This window comes from Plecotus auritus, assembly GCF_963455305.1.
Source record: "Plecotus auritus genome assembly, chromosome: 7".
Lineage (NCBI taxonomy): Eukaryota > Metazoa > Chordata > Mammalia > Chiroptera > Vespertilionidae > Plecotus > Plecotus auritus.
Window position 1 is genome coordinate 28,377,995 of NC_137774.1, and position 19,962 is coordinate 28,397,956.

Consider the following 19,962-nt stretch of genomic DNA (forward strand, 5'->3'; position numbering starts at 1 on the left):
GTGAGGGGGAGAAAACCTCACAGGCAAGCTGTTAGAAGTGTTGTGGGTAGAGAAATTGTTTTCTTTATGAGGTTACTTAGGTTGCAAGAAAAAAAAAACCCTCAAATATTTGTCAAAAGAATTTAAGAACAGCACGCCCCACACCCAATTTCTATATGTTTTTAACAGGAAGAAAAATAAAGCTACATATTCACTAGGCTCCGTAAGCAGGTTGGTCTGATGCCAGAACCCATTCAACTTGGATTGGCCTTGCGTAGTCCTCTCAAGTTGATTTATAACCCAAGTCTCTTTACTATTCAAGGCAACACACAGCCCTAAGCCCAAGCATCAGAACAGCAACCAGCAAATTAGCATTATCCTTGCAAAACTCAATCAAACATCTGCACCCAAAGGCTGACACACAAAGGCGCTGCAGTGCACTCCAGGACGGCATAAACTATAACATTGGATTCACGTGTTTAAAGGGAATGTGACCATTTTTTTTAAAAAAAATATATCGGCCACATACCCTTTTACTGGGATATTTAATTTTGTATTTTAGTTTAACATGCTTGTTAAACATTACACGTCACCAAGTTTCTATCTGTAAAAGCCTTCAATTGTGGGTTTTTTTTTTTTTTTTTTAAGGATACTCCATTGCAACTCTCATAACAATCTGAGAAATGAAAGAACAGATAACAAAGAAAAATGGATTGGAATCTGAGAAAAGTAGAAATAGAATAAGGTTCTTAACTTACCAGGGAATAAAGATTTAGACACTGATTGTTTTTCCTCTAAGTGCTTCTAAAGTTAATATGTAAAAAATGTTTGTTAAGATTTAGAATAGACAATTAGAACAAATCATTAGAGGGTAAAAAATAAAGAGCACGAATTTATAGACACAGAAACAGGCCTGGGAGGGCCATTGGCAGTAACAATGAGCTGCTCATGGTTTCCTCGGTCTAGATGCACTGCCCACCTTCTCCCGCAGCATGAGTACTGCCTCCATCTAAACCTTTCCAAAAACCTCACCTTTCTCCCTGCTCCCAACCCTCATCCCACTATCTGATAAACACATTTTTATCCTGGCATCTATAACACTTTATTCAACTGTTGTTTACAAAACCATCATGTTCACCAGACATAAGTTCCTTGAGGGCTAGGACAGAGACAATGTCTGAGTCTTCTACCACATTGTAGTTACTCAATGTTTGTTGAATGGCTCGATAGAGAGCCAACTTTTGCGTAATTGAAACTATTAGAGACGAGTAAGAGAGTTCATATGAGCAAGGCTATTAATGAGTAAATGATGGTAAAGTATTAGTTGCAAGAAGGCCAGGAGCATGTCTAAGTTACTATTGCATTTCTGAAAAAGCCACCCTTGCATCTTTTTTTGCCAAGTTTAGAAATCAATGGATGATGCAGGAGGATGGACTGGTAGACAATGTTAAGGCGTCTTCCATCTCCAAGGCTCCAAGTTTAGAGAATAATTTTAAGAGACACTTGGACTGATTGTCCCTGAAACCATGTTTCACCTGCAGAAGCTCTATGTCTTCAGGGTTCTCAGACCCAGGAATATTCTCCATCAGGATGGCGGACATCACTTTCACATTCATCTTCACCATGTCCAACTCACTATGCAATTTGCCAATCTGTTGAGAGCAACACAGTCACCGGTCAGGATGTGGGACCCCCTTGTTTCCTTCTCTCAGGGGACCCGTGCTGGGAGAAAAAATGCTTTTGTAAAATTTAACATTGTCAAATCTCTATTTCAATTAATATAAATATATTTACACATTTTTGCAAATGTGTCTTCTGTCACCTATAAGGACTTAAAGATCGCTTGTAATAAATCCAAAAATATTTCCCTGGAGTGTTAAAAATGAAGGGGGGAAATCAGATTAGGAACAATATGGAGAAGGGGGAAGGTGACTATACCTGGGGCCTGGACAAAATGGAAAATGTTAGCCTGGGTTTCTTGGCAGCTGATGGGAAAAAGGAAAAAAAAAAAAAAAAGGTGGCACAGTTCTCATGGTATTAGGGAAGGAAGAATCAAGAAACACTTCATTTTTTTCTTCCTGGATTAAATTCTAAGAGAAATGAACTGCATGGATTTTTTTTTTTAAAGGGTAGTGCTATTTATTTGTGTTTATTTATTTATTTTTAAATCCTCACCCAAGGATATTTTTCCCATTGATTTCTAGAGAGAGTGGAAGGGAGAGAGGGAGAGGGAAAGACAGAAAGAGAGAAACATCAATGTGAGAGAGACACATTGATTGGTTGCCTCCTGCATGCACCCCAACCAGGGCCAGGGATTGAGCCTGCAACCAAGGTACATGCCCTTGATCGGAATCAAACCCGGGCCCCTTCATTTGCTCTATCCACTAAGCAAAATCAGCTAGGGCTCCATACATTTTTATGTAATGCAGAATAATAATACGACAAAGTCTTCAATAATAGTTCCTTAAAGCAGCACAGAAAAGAGCTTCATATAAGGTGGGGCGAAAGTAAGTTTGCAGTTGTGAGTTTCTTATTAATTATTTTATTATTTTCTATAACAACAACTGTAAATCTACTTTTGCCACATCCTGTATAATAATTGCTCATCTGGATCTCTGATAAACAGATACAGACAAACAATTAAGTGTAATTCAGTGAGCGCAATGAATACTCATAATAAGACTACCATGTAGGACCCCCTTGTTTAGAAGGGGGGTCTTATTATGAAAATGTAGTCTTATTATGAAATGGTGTTTGGACTGTCCTAATCAAAACCAATAAAAATCAGCTGGTTGGCACAAGGTTCATTTCACAGCCCAACCTCCACAAAGACACAAAAGCCACTAGCCAAGCAGAATTGTTCAGAGCTCGGGCTTTAGGGTCAGACAGAATCTGTGGGCTTAAGTGCACTTAGAATTGACCCATGATAAGTCACACAGTATCATTAATCTCCAGCCCCCTCCTCTGCAGAATGAGGGTAATAATGTACCCCCACCTCATAACAGTGGGAAAAATAAATAAATGTATACCAACTGCTTAGAACTTAGAAAAAATCATCAATACATTCAGTTGATGCTGCTGTTACCTGTTCTGGGACCAGTGTAATAGTTGCGTTCTTGGGAACGATTACAGAAGAAAGAGCCGGTGCAGTAGGAACAGATGCGGGTGGATTTGATGAGACTTGAGCAGTCTGTCAAGATGAAATATGGAAAGATTATTATTTAACATTTATGACCAGCAACACCCCAAGCCCAGTTTTTTGGTTGTTTTTTTTTTCCATTCAGATGACTCCATCACTTTCTCTCAACCAAAATCCAAGTTTAGAGGGTGTTAGCCCAGAGTCAATCATCAAGTGTCCAACCTGCCCACATTTTGAGAACAGTGTTAAGCAAATGGTGTATAGAGTAAGTAGAAGGTGGCTATTATGATTATTAACTGAATTAAAATTTAATAAAATGCTCTTAGATTTTTTACAAGACAAACTGCCCCGTGAGATTACTGCTGTCCTTTTTTGGGTTGTTAAAAACAAAGGGTAAATCAATTCGTGTCCAGTCTTTTGAAGCCACAGCTGGGGAGGCATCTCCTTTTCCACCAATGAACCTCTCTGAATCCATGCTCCACTTCCATCCCTGGGTAGAGAGCCCAAGTACAGGGCTTGAGGCCAGTGCTTCTCAACATGAATGTGCAGAAAAATGACCTGGAAACTTTGCAAAAATGAGCCTCTGATTTAGTCGGGGATAAATTAAAGATGATACCCCAAATCACACTTTGAGTAAGTAGCAAGATTCTAGGCCATTACTACACTGTGCTATGGAAGAGAACAAAAGGGGTCTGATGAGCAGGCTAATGAGCAGGTGAAAGAATGGGGCCAAAGGTGAATGGCCACACAAGTAGAAGAGCTGGCCCTCTGGACAGAGCCTCCTTGAAGATAAGACTTGTGGTATTGCTTATTCCACCAAGATAGGACTCACCAATCTAAAGAAGGAAAGGGCTCCTGTTTTTGCATTGTAGAAATTACAGAAAGTTAGGAGGTGAATTTAATCAGCCATTCAAAGGCTTATAGTTCAAAACCTTGGAAATTATTTGCAAACTTGAGAATACTAGCACATGTGAATATCTACAAACTCTCTCATGGACACAGTATCTAGACCAGGGGTGGGCAAACTTTTTGACTCGAGGGCCACAATGGGTTCTTAAACTGGACCGGAGGGCCGGAACAAAAGCATGGATGGAGTGTTTGTGTGAACTAATATAAATTCAAAGTAAACATCATTACTTAAAAGGTCTTTTTTTTTTTAATTTCAATAGTTTTATTCATTTCAAACATTTTAACAAGAAGAATGTTAACACTAATTATTATAATTTGAAACTTCAAAAAATGGAGGAATCATAGCACAATAACATACCTTATATTGAAGATGGAAAAGGCAAAATAAAATTGCCTAACAAAGGAAAGGTACAAAAGCCTTTCAAATTAAACTTAAATATAATAAAATAATTTAAAACTAAAACAAATAGAAAAGAACAAAATGTGTAAACAGTAAATTAAACATTTTCTTTAGTGCAACTTCCAAATTATGCCCAGGACGTAGATGTAGATGGCAATGTAGACTGGGTTGAAAGGTTTTTGGTCTTTAAAACATCAACTTCAGTGGGAACAGTGTTGTTGGTCTCCTTTTTAGCTAATGCTCTGATACTGTGCTCTCCAGGGGCTTGTCTCCCTACATCACCACGATAACGTGTCTACACATTCCCAGGGTGATGTCGGGGGACGCATCCGCGGGCATTACAAGGAGCCTCTGGAAGATTGAGAGGTTGTTCCTTCTACTGAATGGGCGGATATGTTCCTTCTACTGAAGGAGCTGCGGCCGTGTTTCCCGACATTGCCATGTTAATACTGCTGCTGGTGAAGGAGCGGAGGGGAGAGCAAGAGAACCCTCCACTCTCTCGGCTCCGCGGGCCTGATAGAACAGCCGAACAGGCCGGATCCGGCCTGCAGGCCGTAGTTTGCCCACGGCTGATCTAGACTAATAAAAGAGAAAGATGCAAATTGACCGTACCTTCACAACACCCACCAGCCAATCAGGAGTGAGTATGCAAATTAATCAACAAAGATGGCGGGTTAATTTGCATACACAGAGCTACGAGGGCAGGGCGGGATGCTTGTGTCATCGCCATGGCAACAACACAGGCGTTCTGCACCACCCCAGATGCTTAGGGCCTCTGGGCAGCGTGGGAAGGCGGGACTGGAGTGGAAAGAGGTGGCTCCGGGGCCGGAGCAAAGGCAGTGCCGACAGCCAGGGAAAGAAAGGCCCATTCTTGCATGAATCTTCATGCATTGGGCTTCTAGTCAATAATAAACAACAGGCATATTATAAGACTACCCAAGGTAAAGACCCTTGTATAGCACCAAGACCTTTTGTTTGAAAGCTGCCCTCTCCTATACTATAGCCAAATGATTTCTATTTGGAGCCATCATATCATATTTTTACATGAATTCAGTTGAATTGTGCAGAAATTGAAAACTGACCCAGATTGGTTCAAGGAGTCTCCTTCTCCCAGTTTTGTTTTTTTTTAAAACTTGGAATCTGAAAATGCTAAAGCAATCACATGGAAAATTGGGAGCTATGTTATCTGCTATGTGGAAGAAGCTGTTCTGCAATGAGAGAGAGGAATGAAGCTGGTGATCAGAGGAACATCTAGAAGTAGACAAGGAACAAGGCATTTGAGAGCTTAGTCCCTGGTCGTTCAAAAGATCCAGCTAACACCAACCTTCTTGTGGCTTCATTATTCGAGGAGATACTGTAATATCCTTCTAATACATTCATCTTCTTGCTTAAGTTGAATAGAGCTGGGATTGTCTCTTGCAGTGAGAAAAGATCCATGTCTCATAATAACTTACTCTACATGAGTCAAAGAAAAGACCTCCTACCTCTTGTTCTGCTGCTTCCACCTCTGCCTCTGAGGGAGGAAAGTGAACACCTTTCTTAAGCAGGTCAAGGTACACGTCCTTCACCTCACTTACATCCACACCTCCCGGGAAACCCTGAGACCAAGTCTGAAAACAACAGCAAACACAAAACACAATTCTTTAGCTGGTGACCAAAAATGAGAGATTGACGATTATGGACTTTACGCAGAAAGAGAAAGCTACTTTTGAAGGCCAAGGACAAAGAGTACATTTTCAGAGACAATAATATAAAATATGTTCAATCCCAGCCAGCATGGCGCAGTGGTTGAGGATCGACCTATGAGTCAGGAGGTCATGGTTCGATTCCCAGTCAGGGCACATGCCCTGGTTGCAGACTCGATTTCCAGTGTAGGCGATGCAGGAGGCAGTCAATCAATGATTCTCTCATCACTGATGTTTCTCTCTCTCTCTCATTCTCTCTTCCCCTCCTAAATCAATAAAAATATTTTTTTAATAAAAAATATAATATGCTTAATCATCAGACTCCCATGCCTCAACATTTTAATGAAACCCTGGAATATATATTATTAGTTATTTTTTGCTGTACCAAATCCAGAATTAATACACATGTTCTAAAACAGCATCGGTAGCTCTTTTGCCAAATAACTTTGTAAGCAGTCAGTTATCTTCTCCAGACATAGTTTTCATATCTACAAAATGAATGTACACATCACTCTCTTTCCTACCTGACATGGAGAAAATAGAAACAGAGAGAAAGCAGGAAAATGACTACAAATTCTCTTGGATAAAAAAGCACCATCCAATACCCAAAAATTATCATTACTCAGAAAATCAAACAGTAAAATGCTGTCTGGCTCCATCAGAGGTTTGTGAAGAATGATGAGAACAATTGGTATATAATGAAACCTCTAATTGTAGAAGTGTTCCATCCCATCAGGTATACAATAGACTTACCTTAATGAAATTCAAAATTCTATTCTGAATGTTTAATGGCAAGGTGTATCTGGGTTGCAGCAGCTTAACTAGACTATCTTTAACAAACTCCTTCTTCACAATCAGAGATTGGAAACTTGGACCACAGTTCTGCATGCACATGTCAATAAGCTAAATTAGAAGAAAAAAAATTAAATGGTAAATTTCTTTGGTAAAACCACTTCCTAAATATGAAGTGAAAATTGCTAAGTAACAATTTCTACCAGCATTCTCATTAACAAACAGAATTTAGTGTCTACTAAAACATATGGCAAAATGTTAGGTTCCAGGAATGTGACAAAGTATAAGGCATAATGTAACTGCTTAGAGCAGCGATTTTCAATCTTTTTCATCTCAAGGCACACATAAACTATCAAAATTCTGTGGAATACCAAAAAACTGGTGTGTGGTTTTTGCCAATCTGACAAAAGTAGGTATAATTTTCATTGATTTACAAAAAATAATAGTAATTCAGTAATTACCTACCCTTTTTGCTCCAAAGTGACTTTAAAAAAAATCAGGTGCCTATACTTGTATCTAAGGATTTCTGGTACCAAAAATTAACCAATCAGATGTAACCTTATTACGAGACATGTCCAATAAGATGCAACTTTATTATATGACTTATATACTTATGGTTCAAGACAGGGCATTCACATCAGATGGCTATTATTGTTGGCTGTTGTCATTTTTTCTTATTTGACAATCTAAGGGGAAAGAGGTCAGTGCCCCCGCTGAACAGTCAGATATTGCATGTTTTAAAAATTCTTGTGGCTCACCAGTTGAAAAATTGCTGGCTTAGAGGACAGACTTTTTGGGGAGTCAGGACACATAGTAGGACCTTAATAAATGGTAACTATTTTTTAAATAATTGTATTGAATTTATTGGAGTGACATTGGTTAATAAAATTATATAAGTTTCAAGTGTATACCTCTTTAATACTTCATCTATATATTGTATTGTGTATTCACCACCTATTTATCCCCATCTTACCCTCTTCTACCTGCCCCCACCCCACCTTCCTTTCTGTATTAACCATGATGCCTGATGCCTGTGTCTATGAGATTTTTTGTTTTTGTTTTTCTTAATCCTATCACCTATTTCACCCAGCCCCCCAATCTTCCTGACAACTGTCAGTCTGTTCTCTGTATCCATGAGTCTGTTTCTATTTTGTTTGTTTAAATGGTAACTATTTTGATCCCCTGCTTCCATGCATAATTTTCCAGCAGGAGAGAATGTGCTACTGGTTAGCTGATAGAAGTATTCTTTTCCCAGAAGCTTGAAGGGAATAAAAAGCTACTTGGTAGTTTTAGTTCTCACAGTGACTAATCCAAGCACAGAAAACCAGGCTTTGGGGCCACCCAGAGCTGAAGAAGACCACCCTGAGGTCTGGCCACCCTAGACAAACTCCTGGAGGAATAAACACATTTGACACTTATCTTGAAGCCCCCATAGCTCTCCACCGAGGGTGTGCTCCACAAAGGCCTATTAAGTAATTGTCTCTTAGGAATCTGTCCAACCACTTTCCATGGGACAACAATAGCATCTTGCTGAGACTTATTGACTCATTCGAGAAAAGGCTAGCCTAAGAGTTATAAAGCCTGGTAACAAAATGCTTCCTTAAAAACAAAACTACTGGCTTCTTGACAAAGCTGCTCCACCGACTGATGGTAGGAAATCACAGTCTCGTCATATCCCATGGAAGACCTAATCAAGGCTCATAAGTCCATGGAGAACCCCAACATTGGATGATATAAGGAACATTTATAATTGACTTTGACACGCTGTCTTCACTTCATATTCATTTTTAAAGAGTTTATTGGTAAACATCAAATTGCCTTTGATGCACATTAGATGCTGCCTTCAGTGACTAATTCCTGTCACAATCAAGTCTGGCTTAACAATATTAAAGTCAGTCCCGAGGCCTTCAACACACTTCTGCACACTGCAGTGAGTAGTCTGAAGTGGTGAGGTGATAGGGCCACTAAATAGACACCTTGGGGAAATCTGCAAGAAGCTATCAAGAGACAAAGGCTAATGTAAAGGGAATGCAAGAAGCAGGTACCCTAGTGAACTCAGACCTTCACAATGAGAGGCTATCCTGCCCCCCAATCTGTGACTCTCGCCCTTATTTTGGCACAGGTTTTAGATTCGTTTGTTCTCAGGTACTGGTGTGGAAATCATGAGGTGGAGGAAGTACAGTTACCCAAGAGGGAACAGGTAATGGGAACAGACAGCTAGCTGGTAGTAAGGCTTGAGAGATCAGATGACCCGAAGGGAAGAAAGGGGAACTCAAAGCAAAATGGAGGGTCAGAAGGGTAAGAAGAAACAACACTGTGGAATAACCCAACTTCCTCAGGGAAGGGTCCTGGTTCATCCTCGGAAGGAAGGAAACACGATGGAGAGAGATATGGAGCTAGAGATAAGAAACAACAATAGACATGTCAGGTAGGCTGGGTACAATAGAGAAGAGACCAGCTCATTACAGAGGATAAACTTCTGTCAGAAGGTGAAATAATAACCACATGCTAAAATATAGAAAGTGGCATAAATTCATCTTCTGACCTCATCTTCCTCACTCAAGTTTCCTAACCTTTGGTGGCCTGGAGATATTCTAGATCCACTTCATTCCAAAACCATATGTGTTTCTCCCCAAATTCTACAGCCCCTTCTGTTAGCTCTTGATTGTTCTTGACTACTATGAGAGGTGGTATTGGGGGTGGGCACTAAATCATTAAGTCAACATCATTAAGTGATACATGATAGATGGTCCTGCACCATGCATGAAGGACTTGAAGACATGAATGAAATAAAATAGTCATGGGCATGTAAAGTACAGCATAGGGAATACAGTCAATAATATTGTAATCACTATGCAGGACCCAGATGGGTACTGAAAATAGGGGGGGGGGACATTGTAAAGTATGTGATTGTCTAACTACTAAGCTGTACATGCACCTGGAACCAATACAAAATATTGGAAAAAAATAAAACATTTGAGGAAATGAAAAAAAAATACAGTAGCCCATTCTTTCAAGGGACACGATTTGTGCTGAGAAACAAGATGGTATGGGCATGGGCATGGAATTTAGACTCTGAGGACATGCTACTTAAATATTGGGGGGCAGGAATCACTTAATCTCACTGGTCTCAGTTTCTTCATCTGTGAAATGGAGTTAATAGTACACCTGTTTCACAGGGTTGTTGAGAGCATCAATCAGGTATCAGGCAAAGGCTTATTTCCATCATCGACCCATTGTGCAGCTATTTCTACTGAAGTGCCTCCCTCCTCCTGAGTTCCCTCCATTCTGTGACGTCCCTGAGGTGGCTGCTATGGGTAAAGGACAAGGGAAAAGTAAAAAAAAAAAAAAAAAAAAAAAAAAAGGGAGAAAAAGGAAAATGTCTCTAAAACTACATTCAGTCCCAGCCCAGCCCAAGTGGCTCAGTTGATTGAGGGTTGTCCCATGCACTGAAAGGTTGCTGGTTTGATTCCTATCAGGGCATATACCTGGGTTGTGGATTTGATCCCCACTTGGGGAGCACACGGGAGGCAACCAATCAATGTTTCTCTCATATCTCTCTCTCTCTCCTTCCCTCCCTCCCCCTTCCTCTCCCTGAGCATGTCCTCAGGTGAGGATTAAAGAAAAAAGAAAACTATATCAGCTCCTAACTGAAGAATTTCTTTAGTGAAAGCATCATTAAGACTTTTCTCATTCAGTTACTCTCCAGGTAAGCAAATGTGAGACGTTTTCGTTCCCAGGAAACCAGGAGACGGGAGCTGTGCTCACCTCTGCCCTATGGCCCTCTAATCACTCCCAATGCCCCTAAGAGCAGTGTGATGCTGGCTGACGAGTGCCCCAACCATGCGTGGCCTGGGGCTGGGCTGAGGTCCAAAGGCATGCAGAAGAAATCAGAAAGCCACACAGCTCACTCTCAGGCAGCAGGCAAGGCTTGCAAACATCCCGAAGGAAAAAGGGCAACTCACCAAAGTGACTGAAGAGGTCATATGGCCAAGGATGGGGGGAAAATGGTAACAGGTCGCATAAGTGTGCGTACTCAATCCACAGACAATATAGTGCATGGGAGAATTACTTAGAACTTTCTCCCCATTGCAACAAGCAGCAGAACTTGGTTGAAACTTAACGAACTGCCAGCACCTTGGAATTCCACAAAGGTGTTCAAGTGCAATACAAAGCTAATGGGGAGCATTTTCCCAAGATTTTAATTCCCACCCTGTGTAACATATATACACACTTTTTGATCAGCTCAGTACCTGTAAGTTTAACCACCAGTTCCCATCTCCTGACCAGAAAAATTGACTTTCCAGGAACACTTTTTCCACAAAATTAAATGCTATTACAATCAACTAAACTCTCTTGATTCTGCAATTCTCAATAAGCAGTTTTAATTCAAATTGTAAATAACTTTTTGCTAACCTATTAATTATCTCAGAATATATATATACACACACATATGTGTGTGTGTGCGTGTATATATATATATATGTGTGTGTGTGTGTGTGTGTGTGTGTGTGTGTGTGTGTATATATATATATATATATATATATATACATATATATATATATATATATTTATCCCAGAATCAAAATGTGACTATAGCTTGGGAAATCCTAGAGTCTTAATTATAACATGAAAGTACTTACTGACAAGGTAAGTTCGATTTCTTTATGATTGTAGTTTTTGGAAATCCTTTTCTTCAAGGCTTTTACTGCATCCTTTGGCCTACAGCAGTGAATACAATGTAATCATCAATTAGGCATTGCTGAAAACCAGGAGTCTCTGCAAAGCAATGTGCACTGTGAAAGGAGGGATGGCTACAGGGAAGACTGAGGCCTTGGCTCTGCTGTGTGAGCCTGGCAGCACCCCTCACACCTGTTTCCTCGTCCATCTAACCTCCCCCCTGTGAAAATCAAATAAAATATGTACTATAGCACTGTTCACAATAAAACTAGACACTTAAATATCCAGTAGTGTGGGACTGAATAGATAACTTGTGGTAATCCCTATTAAGAAATACTCTCGAGTCCTGACTGGTTTGGCCCAGTGGATGGAGCGTCGGCCTGCGGACTGAAGGGTCCCAGGTTCGATTCCGGTCAAGGGCATGTACCTTGGTTGCAGGGACATCCCCAATAGGAGGTGTGCAGGAGGCAGCTGATCGATGTTTCTCTCTCATCGATGTTTCTAACTCTCTATCCCTCTCTCATCCTCTCTGTAAAAAATCAATAAAATATATATATTAAAAAAAAAGAAATACTCTCTGGCTTTTCAAAATGTCTTATTAAATGGAATAATAATTAAGACCCTCCCCCCAAAAAAAAGAAGTGGATTATGAATCAATACTCTAAAATGTTAACTATAGTTTTATTTGGGTGGTGGAGTCATTTGTGATTTTTATTTTATGTTTATCCGCATTTTATAAATTTTCTCTGAGATTCATGCACCATGCGTGTAAATGTATTTTTGAAAAATGTTTATTTAAAATTAAATTAACCAGTCACACACACACACAATTTTTACATGAGAGTATTACTTAGAAAGCACTACATATGAAATGTATTCATACTCCGTTGCTCTATCAATGTACAGAACATGTATACAGAAAATGTAATTTTCAAACAATGACGGTTTCCCATTTTGATTTAAAACTATTAGTATTTCCTGAGCATCCTGTAGGCAGGGAATAAAGGAAGCATTACAACTCACTAGGTCAGCTGCTGATAGGCTACAATTATGATACGAAAGGAAGAACTGTATCGTATTAAATAGAGAGTCAAAATTTACTTTGAGATGGTCAAAAGGTACAAAATTCCAGTGAGAAGATAAATAAGTCATGGGGATGTAATCTACAACATGATGACTATTCTACTGTTAGCAGTGCCTTATGGTACATTTGAAAGTTGCTGAGAATAGACTATAAAAGTTCTCATCAGAAGGAAAAAAATTATTTTAGAACCATATGAGGTGAGGGATGTCAACTAAACTTACTGTGGTAATCATTTTGCAATATAGTATAGGTAAGGCAAGACATTATGCTGAACCCAGTAAGCCTACACAGTGCTATATGCCAATTATATCTCAATAAAACATAAATAAATACAAATAATTTTTACATATTACCTTTGAATTTGTTATGTTTGCATGGATAGATTTCTATTATATGATGATAATGATATAATATTACATATGCTTACATGGAATTGTCACTATTATAAAATACATTATTATATAGATTTTTCTATATTTCTAAAAAATCCTATATAACATCTAGAAGTAAAGTCTTGGAGAAGTTTAAAAGAATAAAGACACTATTTTATTTATTTATTTGTTTGTTTATTTATTTTTTTAATCCTCACCTGAAAATATTTTTCTATTGATTTTAGGGAGAGTGGAAGAGCGAGGGAAAGACAGAGAGAAACATATCAATGTGAGAAACACATGGATTGGTTGCCTCCTGCACAAGCCCTGACCAGGGCCCGGGCCTGGGAGGAGCCTGCAACCAGAGTCTAACCTGGGACCCTTTGGTCCACAGGCCGTCACTCTCTCCACTGAGCCAAACCGGCTAGGGAAGAGATACTATTTTTCAAAGGGGAAATTTTTTTACTTTGAGATTCCCTTTTTGTATCATCAATGAGGAAATCAGTATTACCAATAAAGAAAGGGTTCACAGAGGAACCAAATATGGAAAATAAGATTACAACAAAAGCACCATAAACACTTCATTAACCATAAGCACGTTCCACCGATATAGTCAATAATTTAGTGTAATGCTTTCTTCATTCAACATACATTACACTAAATCGCTTTTGCTGTCACTTATCACTTTAATATACACAGTAAAATGAACAAATTTCATCTCACATAGCAATCTGTAATTCAGGCTAAATTCACAAAATAGCTGGCCTTCTTAATTTTTTCAAAACTTCAATTCTCTCACGTTTCAAGGTGTAACAAAAGATAGTAGGTCATTTGAAAACACAGCAAGAACATGGGCAATTTGGCCTTCGGAGAAAAAAAATCCATCTTGTGACAGGGAGAGGAAGAAAAGACTGCTAGATTATTTCCTGGTTACAAAAATGACAACTGCCCGGGGACAGGTCACCCCAGGAGGCCACTAGCTTCTTGATAACATTTTTCAGTTATAGTAACATAAAATATCGGTAATCAGAGCAGGGGCAATTCCTAAAGAAGAAAACAATCTCTCTTTTTTTTAAAAAAAATAATTATTTTTCTTAAAGAACAAGGAATTTGAACCAAAATTCAAAACTACTAAGGAAAGGGTGAAGAGGAGAAAAATGAAAATGAATTCTCAGACACTGCACATGCTGAAACCAGCAGCTCTCCTAATATTTCAACCTGACTTGTCATCAAAAGAAAGTGGGCACCCCCTAAGGGGGGGGGGATGAAAACACTCTCTCAACAAGAAAAGCAAAGCGTTTGCAAGAGAAAGCACACGGTGGCTCTGATGCCTCTTGTCAGAGGCAAGAGCCACACTCTGTACTCACCCATCGTTGGCGGTGTTGATTATGTCACAAATGTGCAAGAACTGGCCCCAGTCTTCAGTCTGCAGGCCCGCAAACGTAGCCTTTTCTGTAAAGAAAACACTGTTGTGCTGACTCTGAGCTACAACAGAATAAAAAATGGCTGGTCTTCCTGAAATAATTTGCCTGGGGTTTGTTAGCAAGTACCATTAAGTTTACATTGCCAAAGGGCAAAGAGATTTTTTCTTTTTCTGAGCAATTCCCAGTAATTCAGGAATCAATCAGAACTCAAGTTCAGAGTGCTGCCGTAGCAACAGTAATGAGTGACCTATTAATACAGGCTGCAGGCACCACGCCTGGCTGCCAGGAAAGGCCAGGATGGCGAAATCTCCCATCTGCCTGCCTGCTTTTCAGAGGACACCTACCTAGCAGCCACCTAGAAGGAGAAGTGCACAGTGCTAAGTATTTTAGCTTATGTAACTTCACTTAACCCGCTGCTAGAGAGGATGAAGCAGAAGTTTAGAGAAGTTAAGGAAAGTACACAAGGCTACACAGCCAGTACAAGGTACAACTAGTGTTCAAATCAAAGTTGTCTGATGCCACTTTTTGTTTCTTAAAATCATTCATTCACCTGGAGGAGGAGCTGTCAAGAAAAAGAGATCAGCCCAGCCGGAGTGGCTCAGTGGTTGAGCGTTGACCTACAAACCAGGAGGTCACGGTTCCATTCTTGGTTGTAGGCTGGATCCCCAATGGGGGGCATGCAGGAGACAGCCAATCAGTGATTCTCTCTCATGATTATTGTTTCTATCTCTCTCTCTCCCTCTGAAATCAAGAAAAACGTATTTTAAAAAAAGAAAGAGAAATCAGAACTACTAAAATTGTCTGTGTCCTTTAGCAGTAGAGCAAGGTCACCCCTAGTGCTTGTACTAACCAAAGTTGTGCCAGGCCTACTTAAACATTCAGGTATTTTTCCCTCTCCAGACATCCTCCTTAAGAATACAAAATGCTGCCTGGGAGGGTAATGGAACACTCAACCTGAGGGCTTAACATCTTTCCTACAAGAAAGCAGAGAATCCCGCAGCATGAAAATACCCGTTCGTAGGGGGAATGAAGAGAAAATTGGAAAGGATAACAAAGAGAAAGAAAGCATACAGTTTTGGCTGGGGAAACTGCTTCCCATCTAGGAAAAGAACTCTTTGAGTTTGGCATTCAGTGGACAAACCTGACCAATCTTGTGTTGTCCAGGCACACACTATCATCATTCCTTCTGCCAGACTCCTTGCTCCTCATTCCATACTCTGCCTCCAAACTGCCTAGAAAACTCCTATTCACCCTTGAAAAGCCATGGCAGAGCTAATTTTTCCTACGTTTTGCGTGTTTCACATTTTTCTTTTATTTGTAAAGGTACCTGCATTACAGTTACTACAAAATTGTGTCCGTCTTCCCTACAAAATTGTGCATTCCCTGAGGGTTGAGACCAGGTCTTGCCTTTGCCAAGCAGGTCCAAGCAGTCGGTAACCATTTGCATCATTAAAATACAGGTTTGTGAAGATGCAATCTGAATCCATCTCTGCTCAGAGTTTATGTCCTATCCAATAGGGGTATAGCCAGCAACAGTTCAGAAATCACTTCCTCCTCAAGGATAGCGACTCTCTATTTTATAAAGACCTGAGAACTAAAGATCCGGTTAAGGGGTGTGTTCCATGTCACACAGCAGCTAATGAAGCTGCAGCCCAAACTCCCCAGATCGGAGCCTCCTCACCTCACTAAGTTCCTGACAGCATCATGTTTTGCTTGGCATCATATGCACGGATGCCACGCCTGCTCCCCAAAGGAGGCATCAGGGAGAAGAGGGAGAAGGGAGCTGGGGCTGGTAGAACAGTCAAGTCACCGGCTCCTGCGGACAGTATTCAGATACAGCCACAGGGGACACCAGCTAGGCAGATACCTGCGTGGTCCCTGGTGCCTTGAGAGGCCTCTGGTGCCTCCAGGTGGCTCCTGGGCTCCCCACTTCCTGCACTCCAGGTCTGAGCATTTGCAATCTCTTTGTTTACTGGGAAAAGGAACTCAGGTTGTCAGGGCTTGGCGCCAGGAAGAACAGGTTTGGAGACCTGCCTCTCACAGGGAGGTTACATCACTTCACCTCCTTGACCCTTCTCCTCTGTCTTCCTCTGCAAAACGGTCAGAACAATACTGTGCCTTCGCCAGAACGCACTTTAGGACTAACCCTGGCGGAGAAGTTTAAGTGCTATCCTTGGAGAGGCCCGGACTCCACACCTGAATCCCACGCGTGGCTAACCTGTTCGGTCTACTCCCCATAAGGCATGCACGCGGGGGGGGGGGGGGGGGGCAGACTTTGGAGGAGGGGGTTCTAGAAAGAGTCGGCCATACAGAGATGCCTTCAAGGGGACGGGTGGGATGCGAGTGCTCCGGAATTGCAGGGAGTAGGGAAGGATTTCCTCCAACTTGGACCAACTCTATCCTCCGCAGGCCTAGAAGGGAGTCAAACAGGAAGGGTCCCCCGGCCCCCCCACAGCCTGCCCGGGCACCTGCCCCCGCGCCCCTTTACCTATAAGGTGGCCCACGGAGGTCGCAAACGGATCCCGGTAACTCTTTCCAAACGCCATGGTAGCCCGACCGAGCGGGGCCCAGGAAAAACGCCTCCCCGTTCTCGGGCTCCACCCGCTCGGTGTCCCTGGCTCCTCCTCTCCGCCTGATCGCTTCTCGGGCTCCGGGTGGAGGCTGAGCGTCCAGCCCGGCCGCTGCGGGGCGCCCGGCACCAGGCGAGGAGCGCGGGGGCGGGAACGCGAGGGCGGGGCTCCGGGGCACCGCGCACCTGCTGCGCGCCCCGCGGGACTGGGGAGCTGGCGACGCTGCGGGTCCAGGTGGGACGGGTGGGCGGCCGCCCCCGCGTGGAGCCCGCGGCAAGGATACAGGGCGCCCGCTACCGACCCAGGTGGGCTTCTCGCCCGGGGCCCCTGAGCCACAGCCAGGGAATGAGAGACCCCAGCTCGGATCCCGCCGCCTGCTGGGCAAATTGCAGCTTTTTCGCTGCGCCTCTTGCTCCCCTTTGTAGCGAGGAAAATATGGGGTTAAGAACACACATCTCAGTATGATTATGAGAATTAGGGACGTAAACCGCTTAGGTCTGTGTCTGGCACCCACAAAATACATATTTAACCACTGAGTAAATAGAGTAACTCCAAATATTTACTCCCACCCCCACCCTCGCCCCAGAGATCCTGGTGGGGAAATGTGTCCCTGGGCCTTTAAAGCTGCAGGTGATGGGTTGGCTTTGAGTTTAGGGGCCTTCCAGGAGCCCACGTCCTTTGTCTCGCTCTTATTTCCTGAGGGAACACAGGGCGCCACCCAGCAAGCTCTCGGTCCCTAACCCACCCTCCTGGGAACCCCGTGTTCCAGCCTTGCTGAGGAGAGGAGGGGAAGAGGAGGGGAGGAGAGGGGCTTTCCTGGTGCTCAGGCTTGGAGTATGTTTGGCCTCAGCAATGTTCTGGAATGTAAACCCTGGTTTAAGTAGTCCAACCCTTCCCAGCTGCCCCTTCAGAAGGGGAATTTATTTCCTCTTCCTGTGCATTCAATTAACTTCTGATTCCCCGATGTTAATTTCCTGCGATGCCAGAGCCTGCTAGGGAGTGGGGTGTCTCCAGGTGATGGCAATAAGCCAGGGGATGGGAACCCCAGTCTCTAGCCCTTGCTTCCTGATGTCAACTTGGGCCCAGTTCTACTAGCCTTTCTTGCCCTGGGAATGGGGAAAAGAGAGAATGGGGGCTTGGTTGACGTAGGCCCTTAGTCATATATTTAAAAATAGAAGTCAAAAATCAATCAGCATATGCGCCAAGGGCTAACTTTTTTTCTCTCTCTAATTCTGTTATTTCTCATTTTTCTTATTCTAAGTGAGCTAATACCTGGGATTCTAAAATCTCAAATAAAACGTTTTTTTGTTGTTGTAGTGGTTTTTCTCATAATAGGATTGGTCCTACCTGTAGCTAATATTCTCTCCACCTACTTACCCAGTGTGAGTAGCTAATTCAGATGGTGTTATTTTACAGATTAGGAAACCCACAGTAAATACTTATTTACAAAGTCACCTTGCTAGTGAAGGTGTGTCTGATTCCAGAAGCTGTGACTTTGACCTTTAACTGTGCATTTCTCATGGGTAGAGCCCTAGATAGTAGGTGGCACCCTTGACTACTTCACACTTTTAAATAAGTGGGTTCCAGGGCATGTGCCAGAGAATGAGGTGGCTGAACATGGCAAATACATGTGTCTAAAAGACAAAGTTGACCCATCACCAAGCTCTATGCAGCTAAGAGTCATTTTTATCCTCTCATTTAATTCTATTCTCACCATTAAATTTCTTTAATTGTCAGATCTGGGCATGACCTTAGAAATCAAAATTTCTAACCCTATCATCATTTCATAGATGAAAAAAAATGACAGCTAGAGAAGGGAAGCGACAAGGCTGTTCAGCTCCAGGCTGGAAGAATGCAACATACTGGTTTAACCCTGAGTCCCAAACTCTTTCCCCCTACAGACATCTCCTCTCTATTTTAATATTTAAATGTGTTCCTCCAACCTTCCCCATAGTATTTTCTTTGGCCCTCTCTTAATCCCTCTCTTTTTTCAATGGTTCCAGTTCCGAATACCACCCTCTCTGTCTCCCCCAGGTATCCCACTATGGAAACTAATTTCCATACCCAGGTGATCATCAAATCTAAGCCATTTCTCAGCCTCACTTTGCCTTCTCTGTAGTATATTATGCCCCTCCCATTAGCCATTCTTTCCTCCATCACCTTTCAGGGTACTTTAACCTACATTCCCATTTCCGTCCTGGCCTACTAAACCTAAGTAAGCTACTCCACAATTCCCAAGACTATCTTTTCCTCTTTCTCCAATTCCCTCAGGATTCCTTCTTCTTGTCCCTTCTCTGTGAAGTATTTTCCTACCACTCCCAAGAGAATTGAGGCCTCCTCTTTTGTTCTACATACAGATCTCCATCTTAGAGTTCACAACACTTTGTATTACTTGTTTAGAAAACCGTTGGTTGTACTTAATATCCAGACACTTACCAAGCCTTAAGGGATGTTTATTGAATGAAGGAATGGCTCTCCAAAACATTGAGATGCTCTATCCTTTCTGAGATCCAGTTTTTAATTCCCTCCTAGATGCCTTGTTGGAACCCTGACCTCTATATAGCTAGAGTTATTATACTCATCACCTTCCTCCATCATCTCAATATCCTACCTGACTTTCTTGTTTTGACCAATAAGGTTATTGATGTATTGGATTCATATGGGTTGGTGTAAAAAATACTGATACCTGATCTCATCGTCAAAGATTCTGATTAAAGGAGCCTGGGTTGCATCAAGAGCATCAAGATTTTTAAAGGTTCTCTGATGACCTAATGGTACCATAATTTGCCAAATAAAAAATCTTGATGTTATCCCCAAGTCTTTCTTTCAGTCAGTTTCGAATTCCCCTGTGTTCTTTTTCTCTGTCTCCTTGCCTTTTTTCCCTCTGTGGACACTGCTCATTCCAGCAGTTCTTAAATATCATAAGCCT

At 41.8% G+C, this 19,962-nt stretch overlaps 1 protein-coding gene across 3 annotated transcripts in view; it reads right to left on the reverse strand.

The window, feature by feature from the left end:
• Positions 1 to 17,297, reverse strand: part of TOM1L1 (target of myb1 like 1 membrane trafficking protein) — a 41,472-nt gene extending 24,175 nt beyond the window's left edge. Inside the window, exons 1-7 of one of the 3 annotated variants that reach the window (XR_013961316.1) lie at positions 16,952 to 17,113; positions 14,407 to 14,491; positions 11,548 to 11,626; positions 6,866 to 7,015; positions 5,912 to 6,037; positions 3,065 to 3,169; positions 1,515 to 1,631 (exon numbers count right to left, since the gene is read on the reverse strand). Coding sequence is in view for 2 of the 3 variants with exons in the window: in XM_080682385.1 (XP_080538511.1) it covers positions 1,515 to 1,631; positions 3,065 to 3,169; positions 5,912 to 6,037; positions 6,866 to 7,015; positions 11,548 to 11,626; positions 14,407 to 14,491; positions 16,952 to 17,009 (720 nt within the window). In the remaining variant the exon portion in view is untranslated. Of the gene's footprint in view, positions 1 to 1,514; positions 1,632 to 3,064; positions 3,170 to 5,911; positions 6,038 to 6,865; positions 7,016 to 11,547; positions 11,627 to 14,406; positions 14,492 to 16,951 lie in introns of all 3 variants that reach the window. The other 2 variants (XM_080682385.1, XM_080682386.1) reach the window with 2 other exon arrangements.
• Between the last annotated feature and the right edge of the window lie 2,665 nt (positions 17,298 to 19,962).